Genomic DNA, 15,867 nt, shown 5'->3' with positions numbered 1-15,867 from the left:
TCACACATCGAACTGGCCAGCTGGGCCAACTGCCTATCCATCATATCTATATTTGCCTTGTGCTCCTTCTGGGCATTCTGCGTCCCCTACACCACTTCATTGTTAGATTGCAGCTCACCCTTGATACTTTGCTGCGAGGCGAGCAATTCTCCCATCATATCCTCCATAGATCGTCTTGTCCTACTGGGATATTGGGACTGACTTGGCCCTTGGTGCTGGTTATACTGGGAACTTTGGTTGGGCTGGAAATTTTGGAAGTTTTGTTGGTTCTGGTTAGGTGGGTATTGGTTATACTGGCCAGGAGGGTTGTACTGGTCATGGTGATACTGGTACTGGTTTTGGTTTTGGAATGCATGCTCTCTTCCTTATATAGATGCGGGTTTGATCTTCTAGAAGCCTTCGCAGAAGTCTCCATTCTGCCCTTTAGCTCCCTGATCTCCTCCGTCTGGTAATTCTTCTCCACAACGCTCACTCTTTTCGCCAGATTCCTTGGGCCATGCAATTACCCTCTCTTCTTCCTAGACCTGGCGAAATCTTCTACACTCTTGGCTTAAAACATGTGTTAGACCCCGCAAATGTATGAATTTAACCCCTGGATCTATGTATGAAATTAGCCTTATCAGTATCATTTCAAAACATTTTGTTAAATATAGTGCTGCTTTAGATGTTGTAAATGAAATTTTAAAATGAATATCAACCAATAGAAAATCTAATTATAGGGTTTCACGGCAAAAACCATCATTTACAATATATAATTTTAATTTTCTTTCCAAGTAATCTATGTAAATTCAATAATTTAAAAGTATTGGATTAGCTTTATATAAAATGTTTATGTATATTAACGTTGTGTTTTCAATTTTTCATATGACAAGATTAATCTAAATTAAAAATTGATAACTTACCAGGTGTGAAAAAATAATAATTATGCTTCAATTATTCAGAAAAAGGTGTGAACAGTAGATGTTGTGCAGCATGCAGGCCACCACTGTCAGCATTTTTATTGAGATGACCAGAATGCCCTTTTAGGGCTTAAGGGCATTTTAGTCAGAAAAAACAAGATATGTGATTATGTTGAAGGTTAGGGTTGTCTGGTGATATTTTTTTGGTAGGGACCTGCAGTGTCACAAACGGAAAAGTTAAGGACTTTTGAGGTAGTTCACTCTAATATTAAAAGATTGTGGGGTCCATTTCCTAAATAGAGAGTTTTTATTTTTAGAAAACAAACTAAAATGAAAGAACTTCTATTTTTAGGAAATGAAGGAAATAGATTATAAAACCGTGTATTTATTAGATAATTATGCATTTTTATATATTATATATTTATTGTTTTAGCAAAATAAACACAACTAGAACATGAATTGTATTATTTTTTTGTTAAACATGTGTTGGATTAATTTTATATATTAGACATTTATGCATTTTTATAATTTTACTCCATTCGTCTCAAAGTAGTTGGGGTGTTTTTTGGGCACATGATTTAAGAAATTGATGTGTTAAAGGTTAAAATGAAGAGAATAAAGTAAGAGAGGAAATAAAGTAAGATAGATGAAGAGAGTAAAGTCTAACAGATGACGACACATAAAAAGGTCTCATTTGTGGACAACTCGAGTTTTAATGAGAAATTAATAAAGTAAGAAAGAAAGAGAAAAAATAGGTAAAGTAAAATAGATAGAAAGAAAAGTAGATAAAAATATGAGAAAGAAACTTTCCATTTTAACAATGGGACTAGTCGATACCCAAAAATAGCAAAACGAGACTATTTTTTATAAACGAAAGAGAGTATGAGAAATTTTAATATTCCTGCGTCCGCCACTGATCATGATAAAAGATTTACTAAGAATATTTAAATTAGAAAATAAACATGAAATTTTACGTTTATTATTGCGGAGTCTGCAATTCCAGCAGCGGCGAAACGGCACCTCAAATAGGACCGGACGGATCATGCTCGCTCCTCAACAACAACATCGAGGTTTCAGGGAACACACATAAGTTGTTTGATTATGCCTATGAGATATGTATCAGCGTCGACAATGACACATTGATTCAGCTATATGAAATGGAAATGCATGGGGCACAAAAATTACACCGAGAAGGTGGCTGCTCTCCACCTCGCTCAGCTTGGCGCCAAGGATCAGGCGGACTACGTCAGTTGAGGGGCCTTTTACAAGCCTCTGCACTATGATCAATCATTGTTATTTCTAATTGTGTGTTAGCTTTGTAGTAGTTTCAGTTTTTGTTAAGGTTTTTGTTGTTGGAGCAGTTACCATTTACCATGTTGGAATTGCATTTAATGCCCAAAATAACTCCAGGATGTTTTTCCCTTAATCATTTCCTTATCCCTCCTGGATGTGCATTTAAATCAAATAGGTAACTAGTAACAACCACATTATAAACTTATAGAAGTCATACTATTATCACGAAACACAAAGTTGAAAATCTGAACAAACTCCAATACAAAGAAGGCTAAAATCAATTGGAGGAGGTTGTGTTAGTATTTTATGTCACTTAAGTGGTGTTTGGTTTTCAAGATAAAATAATACCAAGATACAAATTAGAATTGAGGTGTGAGATTATTTTAGTCATAGATATGACTAATTATCCCATTATTATCCATCTAAGATTGAGTTCTGGGGTTGAACTCATGAACCAAACACACTATAAATTTAATCCCGAATACAATCTTGCAAACCGAATCATTATATCGCCATAATTTTATTTTATGTGATATAATCATAAGGCTACTCTCCTGAATTAAGGGTAAGTCCAATTGTGACAAAACTCGACAACCAACAGACATTTGATGGGTCACTCTCTCTCATGCTCAATGACTCTCCAAAACAAATCAATTTCTCACTCCTCACTCTTTTCAATTTTCACAAAATATCCATCCTCCTCTCAATAATCCTGATCCCACAAAATGCCCAAACCTCAGCTTCTCTTCCTGCATTTCCTAATCTGCGGACGGATCTCATCACTTTCTGATGCGGCGGAGATACATCAGCTACGACACTCTGAGAAGAGATTTGGTGCCGTGCGATCGGCCCGGAGCTTCGTATTACAACTGCAAGGCGAAGGCCGCCGGCGTCGCCAATTCCTACAGCAGAGGTTGTGAGATGATCACGAGATGCGCCAGGGGAGACTGAGTGTGGAGTAGGAAATGTTTTAGGAAAAGTATTAGGTGATCCTTGCTGCAATTTTGGCAGATCACTAGATAAACAGCGGATGAGTACTGGGTTGGCAAGACACCAACAATAGATCATAAATATACATGCTTGGGTTGTAACCTGTTCGTCTATGGTTCTGCCATTGGTGAGCTTTTCTTTCTCTTTCAACTTCTTCCACTTCCCTAGTTTCATTCCAGTAAGCAGTGAAGTTACCAGTTGCGCTCTACCACTCCACAATCATCTCACTCTGCTTCCTGTTCCACTCAGCAGCCCTACCGGAAGATTGGAATCTCTCCGCATCAACTATTCTCTTGTCGTACTTGTACTTGTATTTGTATCATCGGACTTGTGGTTCCCTCAAACAATTTACATTTCGTGTTTTAGTGTTCATTTTTAACTACTCTCTTCGTCCCTCAATATGTTCTCTCTTGACCCCGACACAAGTGAGGAGAGTCAATTGGAAAAGTTTGTGAAAGTAAATCTTACTTTTATATATAAGTCATAATAATTAAATGTGAGTAAAATAAGTTAGTGGAATATAAAGCCTACTATTAAAAGTGTAAAAATGAAGCGAGACAAATTAATAAGAGACACCCCAAAATGAAAAACTAAGACACGTAATGGGAAGTACTGTATTTTGTTAAGCAACTCTGGTTCCATCTTGAATCTCCTGTAGTTTCTTATAATCTTGTTATACTTGCTTGTTTGTGTGAACTATTTCATTTACAATGATAAAATTTTACTAGAGCTAGGAGAAGTTTGAAGAACTAGCCACTCATGGTTGTTACAATAATAATAGCGATGGTAGTGTATTACATGGGGGACAATTCCTTGTTAGATCATGAAACTTCAATCTCTCTTGAGCTTCATCTCTTAGGCCACCCGCAACGCGTTACGAGGGTGGCCCGTATTTCGTTGCTGCGTGATTGAACCGGGGCGGGACGCGTTGCAGCGCCTCATCCCGTCACCAGCCCGCCCCCAGCCCGTCACCAGTCCCGTTTCGCCGTGACGAAACGCGGGACGGCTCGCCAGGCGACGTGGCGCGCTCCCAGGCCATGTGAAACGGTAATATTACTGTTAATAGTCGTTTTTCCTTTTTTTAACTCTATAAATACTCATAATCCATCCTCATTTCACATATAATTACACATCTATTCTTCCCAAATCATCTTCATTTCCTCTCCAATTTTCATCTAACATCTCATCACAAAATGTCCGGCGACGGAAACTCCGACGGTGGCGGCTCCGGCTCATGGGATCTCAACGCGTTCGGCGATTGGGGGAACATGTACAACACATTGGGTGGTTCCGGTTCGTCGATGCCGGGCACCCAGGGTTCGTCGACGCCGGGGGTACCAACCCCCCAATTTTGATGTGGATGCATACACTCGTCCCTCCACCCCGCGGTATTCGCAGGGACTCTCCCAGATTCGGGAGGATTATCCGGTTCAACCCACTCCGGAAGAAGGCCGAGGCGGGGGAAGTTACAGGGCGGAGGCGGACGAGGAGGAGGATCTAGGCCGGCATCCATATGGCGCCAAAGAAACGCTGGCAGTGTACAACGCATGGATCAGCATCTCGTACGATCCCATCGTCGGGAATCAACACCCCGGAAGTGCTTATGGGAAAAGGTCACCGAGGCCTACCACGAGATTAAGCCGAAAAAGACCCGCCGCCGCATATATAAGATGCCCCGCGCTCACTTTGACCGAGTCGACAGAGAGGTCAAACGATTTTGCGCCATCCACAAGAATGAAGCGGCTCATTACCAAAGCGGAGCCACAGGAGCCGACATTCTGAGGTCGGCTTTGCGGGTCTACTACGACGACACCGACAAACAATTCAAATATGCCGATGTTTGGGAGGTCGTCAGGGACGAGGAAAGGTGGGCCAGCGGTGTGCGGTCCAGCTCGGGCTCGACCTCGAAGCGCACGAAGCACAAGGTGAGTGGCTAATACTCGTCTGGTGAAGGCGGTTCGGGCAGCGGGCCACAAGAGTTTGCCTCGCAGGAGGAGGAGACCCCGGCAGACGATGCCGGGGGCAGGGACGGAGCCATGAATTCTATATAGATGGGGCAAAAATTCATATAAAGATATTTTAAGAATTAGAGAATGGGCATATAGAGAATATTTCAAATAATTTAAAAATTAATAATCAAAATAGTATAAATAATTTTTTTTAGCTGGGGCAATTGCCCCTTGTGATGCTCATATGTATCCGTCCCTGCCGGGGGTCCTCCCGGGCGCCGTTGGCCGCAAGGGAGAAATGCGGCGAAGGCGGCTAGAGGGAGGAGGGGCCGAGCCGAATCAAGCCTGGCGGGCTCGGGCTCGGAGGACCCTCGAACTCCCTTATGTCCATGTACAATACCGCCACAATGGCGGACACTTTCCGCTTTACGCCCACCCAATACCAAGCCTGGCTTAACGGAATTATGTTTATGGCCGCACAACTTGGCATGCCGCCTCCTCAAGGCTTCGGTGCACCTCCACCGCCTCCACCGGGGGATGATTCGCCGATGGAGTAGTTTTTTTTATTTTCTATAAAATTATATTTTAAATTATGTCATTTTTTTTATTAGGATTTTAATTATGTGTGTTTTTTTTTTGAATTTTAAGTTGTATTTTTATATTATGTTGTAATGTTATTTTATTTTTAATGAAGTGTGTTTTTTATTAATTGAATTTGTTGGGAAATTTTTTTTAAAAAAAACTGAAATTGAATGAATAGTAATTTAAGGGACGGATAAGGGACGGATGGTTGCAGGTTCTATCCCTTAGTTAAGGGATTGAGTAAAAAAGTACAGTGAGACCCGCAAATAGTAATTTAAAGGATGGTATAGTGACAGCGTTGTGGATGGCCTTAAATCTCTTATTTCTCTCTAGTTTTGAGTCAACAGTCCCCTCTTCTATAAGTTTTTGGTTCAACTTATACTTTTGGAGGATGATGCAGAGCACATTTAAATAAAATGGGTTTGATTATTGAGGCGATGCGGTTTCACCCGGCTAGGTAGTCAACTCTGGTACATTATGCATGATAAAAACTAACCGGTGACTAAGTGGCACAACTTCAACCCGGTTGGGTATAAGTTCATGTCCTTCTCCAGCGATATCACCCGACCGGGTGGCATTCTGAGGCTGATTTCTTCCGGTCGGGTCTTGCTCCTAGGAATGCCGCATGATATCACTTGACCAGGTGACTTGTGGCAGCAATTTTATCCTGACGAGTCCTCTCTAGATCAATGCTCGATTTCTGCCGACCGGGACCGGGTGGCTTTAAGGAATAATCCTACTCGGTCGAGTGCACTTCTCTGGAGTGCTCAAATGCCTACCCAACCGAGTGGTATGTAACATTAATGTTACCCTATGGGGTCCTTTCACTGTGTGTTATTCTTTTTCATTTATCTTGTCCAAATTTCTGTCTTTACTTCTTCTCTTTCAGTTTTAGCATTTGGCCCTGAAATGACATCAAAATGAATCCATTTTGTAATTTGATTCACATCAATTAACAAGGTTGCAGTGTATAAAATTAATTCCAAACAAAACTACAATTTGATTCACATTAATCCAGCAAGGTTGCAGTGTATAAAGCATCGAACCCATTTCATCATAAAAATCTCTTTTTTGGGTTTCAAATTTTGCAGTTTCCAGTGCTTTATATTCCTTTGTTTGTTGAAAAAAGTCGTTTTGTCACGTCTTCTAGCCTCAGTTATAAGCAAATTGGTTTCGAGTACAGACTTAATTTAACAATGTAAAGTTGCTTCACATCTTTGTTCTCGTTTTTTATTTTCCATCTTTGAGTCGTTTTTTTAGCAAAGTTGGGTGTGCTAATTAATCAGCAAAGCACCATGACAACATAACTCATACTGTCTCTTAATAGTTTTCTCATGAAGCAAAATTTTGCTTAACAAATGATCTAATAATAAAAGGTCTGCAAGGCAAATCTATTTCTAAACAAAAAGAGTAATTGAATAATCTGTTTCGAACAAAAGGTAAAAAAGCCGCTGTTGTAAAACCGCAAGGATCCCCAAAGACAGTGGCCAAGGACACATGCGGCTATCTATCTTGACCTGCATGAGTGAAGATTCGGTAAGAAGAATGTATAACGCAAGGTGGTACTCATCAGTGGTAGAAAATAAATGGAAGTCATGGCTACCTGAGGGGTAAGTTATAACTCAGCATCATCATTGAGTTGTGCTTTTGTAGCTGCTTGAAGTGTTTCTTCTAGAGCAAATCTTTTGAGTGACTCAACATCCCTAGTTCCTGTGACATTCAATTTGCAAAGGTTAATCTAGTGCAAGCTATGATACTCTTGATCACATTCGACAAAATAGTCCCACGGACTGTTGATATATTTTGATTGCATCGGTCTGAATTATCACATATGGACAAGGAAACTTCAGAAGAGTCACAAATGGACACAGAAATTATATAGTATTCCAAATAAACACCTATGAACCTTATAATATCTGTCTGTCAAATCTTTGCATCAATGGTGAATGAAAACATCACTATAGAAAGTAAAATTGATAGAGAAGACAAGGAGATGCCAGGGTAATCCATTAACATATAGTAGGTTTATGCTCTGCAACCACAAGGCTTTTTCATACTTTAAATCCCAGAAATAAAATTATACTTAGAACTTTATATAAACATTGGAGGTACTTTTCAAACTCTTCCCCCACTGGGTAGAGGTGAGGGGAGAGAGAGAGAGACTTGTTTGTCATATTGGATCACCTAGGTAATTCTTTAGTATCACAAATTCACAATATTTCACAAATATTCATCAATAAGAATAAGACATTATCCAACTAAGTTCCTTGCCCAATTTTCTTATGGTTATACAAGCATTTCCCTGTCAAGCAAAAATTTCATAGAAGAGCATAAAAACCATTCACAAAAGTAAGTGACTAACAAAGTGTCAGCAATTAATCTTTACTTTACTGCTTGGAAGGGATCTAACAAGTAACAATGTCATCCATGTGTCACCATCACCATCACCATCTCAGCTCTTGCCGAAAGTCTTCTTACACAACCCCAAATTAGTTTTAACTTTTAAGTGGTGTGACCATCTACTCTTAACTAAACCCATCAATATCAAGTAAGTTATACTCCCTCCGTCCCATAAAAATATGTGCACTTTCCATTTTCGTTCGTCCCATAAAATTATGTGCATTCCATTTTTGAAAAGTTATCCCAATTTATTACCCCTATACATCAACTTATTTACAACTTATACCACCATTAAACACTCCTAATAATGTGGGTTCCACTATCCACTATCACTACTTTAATTGCCACTCTTCTTCTCTCTCTTACTTTACCAATTTGTTTTAATTCCCGTGCCATATCAATTGCACATATTTTTATGGGACGGAGGGAGTACATCCTAGTCCTAACTCCTAGGGAAAGCTCTACCATTTTAATTTTTGTTCTTAATTTAATTTAGCATCACTTCCAGCACTAAATAGGTGGTATTCGGTTTTCTAGATAAAATAGTACCAAGATATAATCTAGGATTGAGTTGTGAGATTATTTTAGTTGGAGGGAGTTAGCTATGACTAATTATCCCATGATTATCCATAAATAATTGAGTTGTGGATTCAATCTCATGAATCAAACACACTACATATTTAATCACGAGATACAATTTTGCAAACCGAACACCCCCATATAGTATTAAACTGAAATTTCAGACTTGAGATTTTAATTCTTTTGAAATTACAGGTTAATCTATACCTGATTCTTAAAAGTTAAGAACATGACCAAGATCAGAATCGAAATACATGTAACATTGACAATTTAGGCTTAGGGGTGGAAAAAAAAAGATTTTCCTTCGTACTATTCCATTACCCAGTTAGAGCTCTTGTCTCTTTTTACAACATTAGGTGAGCTTCTGTTAACTAGTTTTGAGGTTCTGTCACTTTTTACAATATCAGGTAAGAATCCAAGGAACAACACGTCGACAACTTACTGGCCATTCCAAATCAATATGTTGACTGACTTTTGCATCAAGGACCAGTTAACAACGCCACAGGATGATGAAATGTTAAGCAATGACTTGCATAAAAAAATTAGCAACAAATCACTAAAGGGCTAAGCCAATATAGTTAAGAGGAAAGATTAACAGAATCGAGCATTGACTTCTCATAAAAAGTATAGTCTCACCTTGGTATTTTGCAATTTCTTCTCCATTATAAAACAACTTGAAGGTGGGATATGAATGAATATCCACCTTAGAACACACTGGTTTATCTGTGCCACAATCAACCTCTCCGATCTCATTTTCATCTTCACCTTCCATCTCCTTCCCCAAATCCTCCCATAGTGTCCCCAAGTTCTTGCTGGAAACAACTTTAGAATATCACTAAGCTTACAATAATTTGTGTTCAAGTTCGCACATGATGCTAGGATAAGAAAGAAACAGAAGGCCACCAAGGCACTAACAACTAAAGTTTACCAGTGCTTGCACCAAGGGACACAGAACTTGACGAACCATGCAGTATCTTTCTCCTGCATCTGAACAAACCATATACGTGCTCAAAATCTTGAACGAAACACAACAAAACCAAGGCTACTAAGATCACCATTTCTTTGCTCATCAAACATTCACATAATTTCTTGCAAGGATGTCTACCACACGAAGTTATCTGCTGTAATTTACTACGCTGCTAATATATATATATATGTAATATATGCAGAAGAGAACTTATGTAAGAACCTGCCACAATGAAACACAAATACAACTATGATTTTCTAATTGCTAGGATCAAACAAGAATACCTAATCCTCAGAAGCAGATTTCATACTACAGTAATATATTAGAAATTAAACACACAATACAACCATAGAGCTACAAATTACTCAATAATATCTAAGTTGATTTAACACAAACAGGCTGAAATCATTAGTTTAAACTAGAAAACACAACGACAAACCACTTTGGGCGTGATCTAAGAGAGAATCACAAAAACGGATTCCTTGCTGGAGGTGAAGTGCAATAAAACTTACCTTGTCATTAAAAATTTCGGAATTAAGGGTTATGACTTCAGCATTTACAGACGGATTGCAGATCGAGCTGAAGATGAAAATGGAGGAACAAAATAATAATACGACAGAAATTGAGAGATTGGGCAACCGACGCCGCATCGCGATCGAACTCAGATCGCGGAGTAGATGAAGTCGCCGGTTAGAGCACTGATGATGACTCCGAGAGCTCGAGAAGAAGAGCCCTAAATTCTTGGATCGATATGCCCAATTAATAATGTGAAGTTACGTTTTTCAAGTTTTTTTTTTAAACCAGATATATTTCTCGTTTTTTCACAAGAACAAAACCTTAATCGTAGACCTGTGACGTATTTTTATTCATTTTCTTAATCCTTTGTTCTCTTACTAATTAATTTTCATAATTTTTATTCCCTATGCACCAAGAAAGATGACTCCCTCATTGACAGATTTTATACAACTTTATTTTGTATGTTAAGTGGAGAGAATAAATAAAAATAAATAAGATAGAGATAAAATGTGTTTTTTTTAGTAATGAATCATATTAGTTGGAGCAGATAAAAAAAGAAAGTAGATTATCTTCAAGAGGGGAGAGAATAGTAGATTTTAGTAGTTCTATTTTTTTCCACATTCACTCAATTGGCTATAGGAAGATTTTTTAACAACTCGTTTTTATCACATAAGCTAAGAGAACGCACAATAAGGGCGTCGATCGGCGCCCATTGCAGCAAAACCGCCAATCGACGGCCTCCCCCACCGCCTACATCTCGTCCGCGCCCATTGTCGATCAACGCCCACTCTGATGTGACACTACCGATCAGGGGCGGAATAGTTTTTATTTTTTATTTTTTATTTTTTATTCTCTCTATATATACCCCATATTTTACTTTACACTTCTCCATTCTCTCATCATCTAATATTTCTCTCTTTCTAGCAATGAATCCCGATGGATGTACTCCAAATTACGGTGAAAATCAATACCCCAGCGGTCCCCCATTCCTTGGCTTATCTCGGTATTGGTTGACCTTTCACCCTGCAAAACATCACAAAATTACTACCAGGTTTGCTACGCCCTTGGGTATGACCCGTATTTCGGTGACAAAATTTATCGGCCAAGCACACTCGATACCCCCTATTCGGGCGAATCCAACATTGTCCCGAGTTCCAAACCCTAGTAACTTACTAAGGACCCGTTTTATTGCTTGGTTTGAAAAAAGATGGACTGGATTAATTATTTGGATAATTTTGGCTTTAACCAAGGTTGAAGTTATCCACCTGTGGGAGTTTTATAGCAATTGAAAAAAGATGGATTGGATTAAATATTTGGATAATTCATTTTCTGACGTTTGGTGTCTTCTATGCACTGAGGAGTATTAAGTTGAATTTACCATTTTATCCTCAAATTTGTGGGAATTTGGTCGTTTTGGTCTCCATTATGTACTGAGTGGATTTTGCAGATTAGAGGGGCATGGTTGGCATTTTGCTCCTTAATCTAGATGAAGGCGGTGACTAGGGTTTAAAGTCCATAAAAAATTGATAGACTATTTTTGCCAATTTTTCCAAATCCAACAGTGAATAAAACCGAGTCATAAATAATAAATCCGGACCTTAGGAAAGCAACACAAAATTATCAAACGATGGATTGTGATGGGACCCTCACACCCTAACTTGACTTTATGAAGCAATAAAACAGGTCCTAAAGGTTTAGCAATATGATAGTAAAATGTAATTTGTCAGTGCAGTTAAAAAACTATCTAGATTTTAAAAAAAATCCACTTAAAGCCTTTTTCAATATTTACCCAATTTCATATTCAAATTTATTTGTCAAATCATTTTTTAGAGAGTGCTATATTTTCACGATAGCTTTATAATATTATCATATGTATATCATACTCTATAGTACAAAATAAATATTTTATCTTATTTTATATTATATTATAATATAATTAAAATTTATTTACTCAATAACTAAAGATTATAGATTGAAGGGATTTAATTGTTCAATGACTTGCATACATTGGAGTAGTAATAAACGTTATATAAATATTTTATTTTAAGTACGGAGTATACTTTGTTATTAGAAATATACTAATTTTACTAAAATTTGTTAATATACCGATTAAACAAGTTTGCTTTGATTATAATAAAACTTAATTTATTAATTTGTAAGCTTTTTTCGAAGATGATTCTCGGTAAGCATTTGTTTTTTCATTTTCACATAACTGAAAACGCATTTTATATTTAAGATATTCTCTATGATAATAATTAAATGGAAATGGGTTTGGTGCATATCTGGGACCTTCTTGTTGCGATGGATCCAACGAAGAGAGAATTTTACTATTTGGGAAAGAATAATTAATTAGTGCTGCTGCTTACTTTGTTTGTAGATTAACGCGTAATCCTTCCACAGTTTCCAAATAACAATTCCAATTCCAATTCCAATTCCAATTCCAATTCCAATTCCGTATCCTTCAAAATCCCAGTCAACTAAATAGTTAATCAGAATCCCCAATTCTTGCCTCTGATGGACGGCGGCGGTCCGGCGCCTTTCCTGCTTAAGACGTATGAGATGGTGGACGACTCGTCGACGGATGCGATCGTATCATGGAGTGGGAGCAGGAAGAGCTTCGTCGTCTGGAATCCACCGGAATTCGCCCGCCTCCTCCTCCCTTCTTACTTCAAGCACAACAATTTCTCCAGCTTCATTCGCCAGCTCAACACCTACGTATTCTCGTCTCCATCAATTTAACTCTTATGTCATCCGTTTTCCGCTGAATTGTTCAATTAGGGTTCTGTATTGAGCGCTTACTGTTTTACCCAATTTCAAACCTATTTCAATTTCGATGATCATGATTGTGTTGTGTTTGATTCTACTTGTTGACATCGTTTTCCTACTGGCTTCATAGGGAATTTGTGCATTGTTGCTGAAAACTTCCTTGTTTGCTTCTCTTTTAGATTTCCCTTTTGGATGTAGGAAATTCGTGAAATCAACTGGACTCTTGATTTTCCAGATAATAATTGGACTTAACCACGGTTGCTAACGTGTAAAAGTCACATTTTTGGTTCTAGGGATTCAGGAAGATTGATCCGGAGAGATGGGAGTTTGCTAATGATGAATTCGTCAAGGATCAGAAACATCTTCTTAAGAATATACATCGTCGAAAGCCTATCCACAGCCATAGTCAGCCTCAAGGTTCAGTTGATCCTGAAAGAGCAACATACGAGGAAGAAATTGATAAGTTGTCGCGCGAGAAGGCTGCTCTTGAAGGAAACTTGTTGGGATTCAAGGAGCAGCACTCTGCATCTAAGGTGGAGTTGGAAGACTTAACGCAGCGTATAGGTAGCATGGAGCAGAGACAGGAAAAACTTCTAAGCTACCTGAATAAATCGCTTCGATATCCTGAGTTTGTTGAATGCCTTGCTCAGAAGCTTGAATCGATGGATTTTTCAGCGTATAATAAGAAGAGGAGGGTCCCCCAGTCAGATGATGTGCAATCGATCCAGGAGACTGTTTCAGTGGACAACGAGAGCAGCTGCAGGCCCGAGTTCGATTGTACAGAACAAGACCGAGACTTCTGCAATGCACTCAGGCTGGAGTTATCGACAGCTGTTTCTGATGTCAACCTGCTTTCACATAGCACACAGAGCTCAAACGAAGATGGGATAAGTCCTCAAGGGAGAATCGAGGCATGTCCAATAGACATGCATACGAGAACAGAGGGTTTCATATGCCCCCCTGAAACATTGGAGCTATCAGATACCGGGGCTTCGTTAGATCTACACATGGATTCGTCTTTGTCGTGCAAAGTGGAACCCAAAAGCCCGAAACTGCATTCCTTGCATAATACCTCGACATCAAATGACCAGGGTGATGCTCACCTGTCCTGCCTGTTGAACCTCTCTCTTGCTTCGTCTCCTTTGGAACTCAATAAGAGCCAGAACCTCACCGTGATGCCTCAATCAAGTTCGGATATGTGTACCTCCTCACGGCCAAACAGCGATACTATTGATGTTGGCCATCAGACTTCTACAGCTGATAGAACATGTCTGGATGAGGCTCAGGCTTTGTCTTCCTCACCCGATGCAGAAAAGCAAGCGCCAGCAACGGAGCAGAACTGTGTGAATGATGTGTTCTGGGAACAATTCTTGACCGAAAGACCTGGCTGCTTGGATACTGAAGAAGCCAGTTCTTCTTTTAGGGCTAACCCTTATGACGAACAAGAAGAGAAGAAACCAGTCAAAGGCGTGGCAAGGAACACCAAAGGTATGGAACATCTTACACTCTAAAATTAACTTCATTGCTTTGTTTGGATCTGCTGTGATTCATGGAAATTCATATGTTAGTTTTTTTTTGTATTTTTATCTGCCTCATGATCATCGCTCATGCATAAACCTTGTAATCTTATGAGGCTAGTGGTTATTTTATAAGAAAAAGTTCACCATTTAATCATGTGATTATGATTGTGAATAAGCTTATGAACAACTCGGTTGACTTCAAAAGTGTCTTTAATTTCAGTTGTTCTCAATCAATGCTTGCTTTTTGTTGAAAAGATTAAAAGTTATACTCTCTCCGTCCTAAAAGAATATGCACTTTTGATTGGGCACGAGTTTTATCGTACAATTGGTAAAGTAAGAGAGAAGTAGAAATAAAAAGTAATTAAATTATTGTTAGTGGAGAATGAGTCCCACCTCATTAGATATAAAAGAGTTTCCAAAATTAGAAAGCGAATATTCTTGTGGACGGAATAAAAAGGAAAAAATGCATATTCTTATGGGATAGAGGAAGTAACTGAGGGGATTTAAACGAGTGTGTAGAACTTTTTGATATATTGGAACATAATTTGAAATTTTGATTAAGAAATGATTTTGTGGCCATGATAAGCCAAGGCTGTAATGCAAGGCTTTCATTCCTTCTCCTGGGTTTTGTTTGTTTGTCTGTTTTCTTTTTCTTTGGTCATTTCATTATCGATAAGACTAATGTCGTGCGTATTTCAATGTAATAACAAAAATATAGTACTATTGATTAGTCACATCCCAATTATTTTATACTCTCTCCGAATAGGAGTCACATAAATATGAGATTTTATACTCCCTCAGTCCTAGGATAGGAGTCACATATAAATATGGACATGAGTTTTATGAAATGTAATGAATAATGAAATAGAAAAGTTAGTGAAATATAAAGTCTAGCTTTTGATATTGATTTTATAATAAAATATGAGTTAAGTGAGTTAGTGGAATGTGAGATCAGTTATCATTTATGGTAAAAATGAAATGTGACTTTTATTGTAGGACAAAGGAGAGGATCTGACATATATGCATTTAGTCACTCAAAACGTAAAATAATCACAAGCTTTGAATTACCGACCACTTAAAATCAAGGAAATGCATTTAGTCACTCAAAACGTAAAATAATCACAAGCTTTGAATTACCGACCACTTAAAATCAAGGAAATTTTGATTAACTTAAAAAAATTTAAAGCTATCAGCAATTTATCCAGCAACATATCCATGCATTAATGGTATCGACATTTGAGCAGGGCGTTTATTTATTCTCAACAAACGAGCTAGTTTTGGTACTCAATTAATAGTCACACCATTTCAAGGAAGACAGATTTTATTCATGTTAATTTTAAAGTGTTTAAAAAGAGAGAGAGAAAGTTGTTAGAGTATCCACTATGGGACGGCCGCGGCTATAGCTG

The 15,867-nt window shown here is 38.3% G+C and overlaps 2 protein-coding genes across 3 annotated transcripts; one reads left to right on the top strand and one right to left on the bottom strand.

The window, feature by feature from the left end:
- Nucleotides 1–7,024: 7,024 nt before the first annotated feature.
- LOC121775031 (protein disulfide-isomerase 5-1-like) lies at nucleotides 7,025–10,444 on the bottom strand. The gene is made up of 5 exons (XM_042171982.1): nucleotides 10,172–10,444; nucleotides 9,621–9,679; nucleotides 9,329–9,504; nucleotides 7,317–7,423; nucleotides 7,025–7,230 (listed from the first exon to the last, which is right to left on the bottom strand). Exons 1-4 carry the CDS (start codon nucleotides 10,307–10,309, stop codon nucleotides 7,329–7,331), a joined length of 468 nt encoding a protein of 155 aa, XP_042027916.1. The 5' UTR covers nucleotides 10,310–10,444; the 3' UTR covers nucleotides 7,025–7,230; nucleotides 7,317–7,328.
- A 2,019-nt stretch (nucleotides 10,445–12,463) lies between these two features.
- LOC121775030 (heat stress transcription factor A-5-like) lies at nucleotides 12,464–14,620 on the top strand. 2 transcript variants are annotated; one of them, XM_042171980.1, is made up of 2 exons: nucleotides 12,464–12,890; nucleotides 13,235–14,620. In XM_042171980.1, exons 1-2 carry the CDS (start codon nucleotides 12,690–12,692, stop codon nucleotides 14,450–14,452), a joined length of 1,419 nt encoding a protein of 472 aa, XP_042027914.1. In that variant the 5' UTR covers nucleotides 12,464–12,689; the 3' UTR covers nucleotides 14,453–14,620. The 2 variants fall into 2 exon arrangements, with proteins under 2 accessions (XP_042027914.1, XP_042027915.1); XM_042171981.1 differs by having other exon boundaries at nucleotides 12,755–12,890; nucleotides 13,243–14,620.
- Nucleotides 14,621–15,867: the final 1,247 nt, after the last annotated feature.

Source organism: Salvia splendens, chromosome 17 (genome assembly GCF_004379255.2).
Source record: "Salvia splendens isolate huo1 chromosome 17, SspV2, whole genome shotgun sequence".
Classification (NCBI taxonomy): Eukaryota; Viridiplantae; Streptophyta; class Magnoliopsida; order Lamiales; family Lamiaceae; genus Salvia; species Salvia splendens.
The sequence above is the reverse complement of the archived record's forward strand: the minus strand, read 5'-3'. Positions and strand labels throughout refer to the sequence as shown.

Excerpts from the sequence above, each read along its gene's own strand:
- LOC121775030 (XM_042171980.1), top strand. The coding sequence starts at position 12,690 with ATGGACGGCGGCGGTCCGGCGCCTTTCCTGCTTAAGACGTATGAGATG. Across the intron at positions 12,891-13,234 it reads TTCGCCAGCTCAACACCTAC|GGATTCAGGAAGATTGATCC; the intron begins GTATTCTCGTCT and ends TTTTGGTTCTAG.
- LOC121775031 (XM_042171982.1), bottom strand. The coding sequence starts at position 10,309 with ATGCGGCGTCGGTTGCCCAATCTCTCAATTTCTGTCGTATTATTATTT. Across the intron at positions 9,680-10,171 it reads CCGAAATTTTTAATGACAAG|ATGCAGGAGAAAGATACTGC; the intron begins GTAAGTTTTATT and ends TGGTTTGTTCAG. Across the intron at positions 9,505-9,620 it reads GTCCCTTGGTGCAAGCACTG|CAAGAACTTGGGGACACTAT; the intron begins GTAAACTTTAGT and ends AGTTGTTTCCAG.